This window comes from Camelus dromedarius, chromosome 12, assembly GCF_036321535.1.
Source record: "Camelus dromedarius isolate mCamDro1 chromosome 12, mCamDro1.pat, whole genome shotgun sequence".
Lineage (NCBI taxonomy): Eukaryota > Metazoa > Chordata > Mammalia > Artiodactyla > Camelidae > Camelus > Camelus dromedarius.
Window position 1 is genome coordinate 3,713,431 of NC_087447.1, and position 6,000 is coordinate 3,719,430.

At 55.9% G+C, this 6,000-nt stretch overlaps 1 protein-coding gene across 1 annotated transcript; it reads left to right on the forward strand.

Annotated features, from left to right (window-relative positions):
• Positions 1-1,601: 1,601 nt before the first annotated feature.
• Positions 1,602-5,338, forward strand: FGF19 (fibroblast growth factor 19). The gene is made up of 3 exons (XM_031448067.2): positions 1,602-1,842; positions 2,219-2,322; positions 5,024-5,338. The coding sequence occupies exons 1-3, from the start codon at positions 1,602-1,604 to the stop codon at positions 5,336-5,338; spliced, it is 660 nt and encodes a 219-aa protein (XP_031303927.1).
• Positions 5,339-6,000: the final 662 nt, after the last annotated feature.

The window sequence follows — 6,000 nt, forward strand, 5'->3', positions numbered from 1 at the left end:
GACATTTTCTGCACGCTCCATCATTAACGCCAGTCACCGACGGGGGTATGAACATGGCCTTTGCTCACTGAAATTCATTAGACCTGGCACCGCTTTTTCTCTCCGTGTGTCTGCACTGTTTGTCCTCCGTTGCCTCTGCCCTGAGCCAGTATGGCTTTCCCTCCAAACCAGCCTCCTGGGGCCCCACACCCAGGATTTGGGGGTGGGGGTTGGAGGAATAATGAGAAAGAATCAGTGTTGAGCCAAAGCCCCCAGGAGGAGCCCTCTCTTTCCCGCCAGCGCGCATCCTCTGGATGCTGTCTTTCTCCCAGAGCCTCATCAGAGAAGGTATCTGGTTTGCGGGAGCCACTTCGTCGAGTGGCCCCAAATTCCCCATCTGGTGCCTGTGTCGACCCTAGCGGCGCCCATCATTGCTGCTCTGCCCCTCCCCATCAGGTAAGGCGCTCCCCTGGTCCTCCGCAAGTATCGCGCCCTGGCACCCGAGAAGCGCGCAAGGACCCAAAGACCGATCTCCGACAAAAGGCACCTCCAAAATAGAGAAGCCTCCCTGCGCCGTGCGCCCTGTAAAGTCAGGGTTTCCTGAACTGCAGCTCGCAAGCCCGCCCTGTCCCCGAAAGGCGCCTTCCCCGAGACCACCCTCCCAGGCTCCATCTCCGGGGACCGCGGTGGGCCGGGCCGGGGCAGAGGCGGGGCGGCGAGGGGACGCGGAGCCAGCCCCAGGCCGAAACCCGGGCTGAAGCGCCATCTAGCGCTCGCCCGCGCGCCTCCATTGTTTCCCCGAGAGGGGAGGTCGCGCCCGGCCTCCAGTCGGGGGACAATTTACCAGGAGAAAGGGAGGGTGCGGGCAGGGCTCGCGAGAACAGAAAGCTGGAGAACGTGAGAGGGTCTGAGCTGCAGGGGAAATTCTAATGGACCGCTTTACCTCTGGAGACTTGAGGGTTGGGACACTGGCGGGAGCGAGTGGATGTGGGCTTTTAAGGGTAGAGGGCTCAAAGCCGAGGCGAGGCTTTTCCGACAAGAGGGAAAGATGGAAAAATCAGTGCCCCCAGCCTCAGGTCCCGGGATTCCAGCTCCGCGTCCCTGCTAGCGCCCCGCGACGAGCGCATTCCCTGCAGAGCCTGTGGCCTGGAGGCGGGTTCTGTTGTCTTCTTTCTTTATAAAATCAAACTCGCCCAGCCAAGAGCGACCTGGCCGCCGGCCTCGCCACCGCGCGCGCGGGGTGGAGCTCCCCCGAAGCCTGCCGAGAAGCGGGGCCTCCTTCTGCCCCAGATCTGGGCGGCCAGGGCGGGGTCACCCGGGCGGGGCCCAGGGAGGGGCTGGGTCGGAGGCGGGGTGTGAGTGGGTGTGCGTGGGGGGCGGAGGGCTGATGCAATCCCGATAAGAAATGGTTGGTGTCGGGGGCAAGACGCGCTATATAAGGTCGCTGGCCGCCAGCCGCCGCGCCGTCGGAGTAGGAGTGCCTAGGTACCCAGAGCGCACCGCCGTCTCAGGGCCGCGGCCACTCCGCCTCCGCACTGAGCCCCGCAGAGCGTCCCGGCTGCCGCCCAGCTTCTCCCGCACCCTCGCCGCCAGAACTGCTCCCCGAGCACGAAGGAGGTGCCATGCGGAGCCCTCCGAGCCGGTGCGCCGTGGCTCGCGCCCTGGTCCTGGCCGGCCTCTGGCTGGCCGCAGCCGGGCGCCCCCTAGCCTTCTCGGATGCTGGGCCGCACGTGCACTACGGCTGGGGCGAATCCGTCCGCCTCCGGCACCTGTACACCTCCGGTCCCAACGGCCTCTTCAGCTGCTTCCTGCGCATCCACTCAGACGGCGCCGTGGACTGCGCCCGGGGCCAGAGCGCGCACAGTGAGTGCCCGCCGGGCCCCTCACCCGCCACAGCGCCCTTCTTCCCTTTACCCACCTAGGCTCCCTCGAGTTCCCCACTACCAGGAACCCCAAGTCTTGGCCCCCTCTACGTTCTACTCCATTCCTGGACCCCCCCGGCCTCAGAAGGAGCTGGGGGAAGGGGAGATGAGTGCGTGGACCTACTGCACCCACGCGTTACCCTCCCCTTGCCCCACCTTGGGCTCCTTTGGACCCCCCCCAACTCCTAGGTCCCCAGACTTCGAGAGAAACTGGGGGAGTGGTGGGGTGCACCGGCCCGTACACAGACCAACCACATCCACGTGTTGTGGGCCCCGCGGGTCCCGGCTCCAGTTTTTTTTGCTGTCTTTTCGGCCAGGTTTGATGGAGATCAGGGCAGTCGCTCTGCGTACCGTGGCCATCAAGGGCGACCGCAGCGTCCGGTACCTCTGCATGGACGCCGACGGCAAGATGGAAGGGCTGGTAGGTGTCTCCATCCGGCAAGACGCGCTGGCGGGATCTTTGCCGGTCCCCGGGCGGGAGCCTGAAGGGGAGGAGGGCACTCTGGAACGAATCCAGGGTTTCCTCGTTTCCTCCGCGGGGCCCGCATGGAGATCGGAGGGGAAGACTGCAAGGGCGGGATTAAGCTAATGTCCAGCTTTCTAATATGGAAGTTTATGGCTGGAGAACGGGTGAGACCCGCCTTTGCATTTCCACTGGAGCCAAAGGCGGGTCCAGCTGGACGGAGGAAACCCATTACTAGGCTCTTCGATATTAAACGGGGAAGCCCACCTCCTGCCTTTCGGGCTTCTGCCTGTGCATGTGTGGTGCTCGCCTCCAGCTCCCTCCCTGCAGTGTTAAAAAAAAGGAAAGAGAAGAAAGAAAGAAAAAGAAAAAAAAAGGAAGGGAGGAAAGAGAGCAAAAGTGTGTAGACACAACTTGGATCTTTTTTTTAAGTCAATCTTCAAATAAGTTAGAAGAAAAATCATATTTGGGATTGAAGATTTTTTTTTTTTAAATTAATTTTCATCTACTAGAAAAACGGGTATTTTGCAGACGCCATAGGGGAACATCCGGGGGTGTGCTTATCCTCGAGTTGGGCTCACCTGTACTGCAAAGGCTTTTGGGGGGAGGGCGGGGGCGGGTTGGGGAGGCTCAGGTAACCACAGGGGTCTCCGGGCAGGAAGTGTGCAGATGCTCGGTCTCTGGTCGCCAGAACAAAGGCTGAGAGTTCAAAGGGAGCCCGCGCCCCCGGGCGCACAGAGAAGGCTGTGTGAGGTCCCGGCCCTGCGCAGGGCCTCCTTGCAGCCCGCTGCGCCGGGGGCTCAGATGGAAGCGCAGGGGCGAGGGGGGAGGGAGGGGACCGCTCCTTCTGGGATGCCCCGCCCTCCAGAAAAGATGCAGACGCCGGGTCTCCGCAGCACGAATCTTTTTAGTGTCTCAATACTGTTTTGTGGCTCTAGGTCCCCGTTTTTTGTATTTGTCCAGAGTATCTGTTGCAAGTTTTATGGGAGAGTCCTGAGTGAAAAGGACAAGGAAGGAGGTGGGCGCTTGCTGAAAGCTGATACCCAGAGCCACTGCAAACCCGCAATGGCAACTTTTGTTACCCTGACATTTACTTATGGGTGCGGCACCAGTGGCGTGTCTGCAGGAGCAGATGGATCTAACCTACTATTCTAGTCCAAACTGTGGGGTGAGGGTCTCTTCACCTAAAATTCTCTTAATGCCTCTAGATCCCATGGTTGTGATTTAGCAAAACTTGAGTATTAAACAAACAAACAAAAAACACCACCAAATTCCACCTTCTCCTAGAAACTCGAAATCCTTCCATTTTCTCAATGGAGAAGAAAATGAGATGCTAATTTCTCCCAAAGAACCAGCAGAGTGAAACAGTCGCCCCACTTGGCTTTAATTCCCTTGTTTATGAATTTGCATTTCCCCTGCTGTCTGGCCACCTTTTCCCTGAGCAGGAGCCCAGCGTGTTGCTTCATTAGATGCGGGCCTTATCAGGGCCTTATCAGCACAGTGCTCACCCACCTGCAGTTCAGCGACCTTTGTAGGCTTGGGCAGAAATGAGACTGGGTGCCTCCCAGCATAGTTTACGGCCCAGCCCTCCTGGCTCCCTGCCTTTGGCTGTCCTCCATGTGTCCCCAAGATGTCAAGCCCCTCCTCAGTTTGGGACATGACTTTCTCACTGGCATCTCAGCTACCAGTGTTCTGGGACCACGGACTGGTTTCCTTCCGTCCTTCTGGCCACATTTCCGGCCACCCACGGGGTGCAGGCTTCTTCCTGGCCCGGGGGGAGGGGGCTGCCTTTATCTTGATCCTGGCAGGCTGCCTGGAGGGCCCCAGCTACTGAATGAAGAAGCGGGGGGGGGGGGGGGGGGTGCTGAGGTTTCTGACAAGGGCACCAGACAAAAAGGCTCAGAACCGCTCAGTCATTTGGATCTAAGTGGGGAATGGATTCTTTAATCTGGGCCCCAGATTGGATGACTTGTGATGCTTAATTAAAAGCCTGATCCTAAAAGGATAACACAGTTTAGCAGTGCTTCCCGGTGCCAGTAGATACAAGGGACTTCTTAATGTCAATAATTATGGGAAGCATGTCATGCCTGTGATTTTAATGGCTACTGCTCAGAACAAGACTAAGTTTAAAAAGTGACATGGTTTAGTGAAGAAAATAAAGGATCTGCATGAGATATGTCTGAGTATATGCATGAAACACACATGAAATGTACCTGAAGTGTGTAAGTTGAAGGTTATAAGGTATAAAGGCATACAAAGTACACATATTTATATATAAAGCGTATGTTTATTATGTTTAATGTTTGAACATGTATTTAATGTTACATAATTTATTATGTTTATGTATTAATACAATGTAATGTATTTAATGAATATATTACTCTAATATTTTCTTTATACTTTATATACGTGTATATAGGACATTATACTAAATAGATATAAGTTTATATATATATATACATATGTACCATGTATGCCTTCATACTTTATAACCTTTAACTACATGCACACGTACACATACACACGGCGTATGGTGCAGGCCCGAGCAGCAGTATGTAGCACACACGACCACCTGTGCCTGGTCTCTCAGCTACTTCTGCTGGCATCACACCCCTGTGGGTACCCACTGCTGCTCACAGGCTGTTTGTTTGCTCCACAGACTGAGTACTCGGCCGAGGATTGTGCTTTCGAGGAGGAGATGCGCCCTGATGGCTACAACGTGTACTGGTCCAAGAAACACCATCTCCCTGTCTCTCTGAGCAGTTCCAGGCAGAGGCAGCTGTACAAGGGCAAGGGCTTTCTGCCCCTGTCCCACTTCCTGCCCATGCTCTCCAGCATCCCAGCAGAGCCCGAGGAACTCCAGGACCACCTGGAGCCCAATTTGTTTCCGTTGCCCCTGGAAACAGATAGCATGGACCCCTTTGGGATCGCCACCAAACTGGGAGTGGTGAAGAGTCCCAGCTTCCACGAATAACGGAGGCTCGGTCCTCCCTTCGGCCCCTGGAGACCAGGACCCCAGGCTGTGGTGCTCGAAGAGAGGGTTTTCTACAAGTAGGATCCTGAATCCATGTTCTATTTAGCTTTAGGAAGAAACATTTAGAACTTGTACATATACAAAGTTTTACATTGCCGGTGCCAGTTTCTAGTGGATAGACTTGTATGATCATAAAATTGTAAGCCGCTCCCCCTCCCGCCCAGCCTCTCCCTACCCCAGAGCCCCCCCTCCCCCGCACCTTTGCCATTGCTGGAGAGGTTGCTGTACTACCCTTGAATACCTCCACTGATGGGGAACTCACTACCTTTGGTGCAGTTCTTATGCCAAGCTGACATTCTCTGCAGTTCTCCCCATCAATTCCAAGCAGGGGCAACCAGAAGAAAACAGTCATTCTAAATTTATGTACAGGTGATCAACTTTGAAACCCCAGGTAAATCTGACTCTGCTGGAGGTTAGAACTGCTCCAGATGCTGTCTCCAAGGAGGACCATTGGCCCTCTCCAGTTCCCTCCAGGATAGAACTAACTGGGTGCAGGCACTGCCCACAGGCTTTAGGAGCAGGGGGAGCCCAGAGGCTCCCTCCAGCCTGGGTAGATCTTAAGAGCTCTGCGATGGCTGGTTCTGGGACGGATAACCTCCGCT

Coding starts and splice junctions, on each gene's coding strand:
- FGF19 (XM_031448067.2), top strand. CDS start 1,602: ATGCGGAGCCCTCCGAGCCGGTGCGCCGTGGCTCGCGCCCTGGTCCTG. Junction 1,843..2,218: donor CCGGGGCCAGAGCGCGCACA/GTGAGTGCCCGC, acceptor CTTTTCGGCCAG/GTTTGATGGAGATCAGGGCA. Junction 2,323..5,023: donor ACGGCAAGATGGAAGGGCTG/GTAGGTGTCTCC, acceptor TTTGCTCCACAG/ACTGAGTACTCGGCCGAGGA.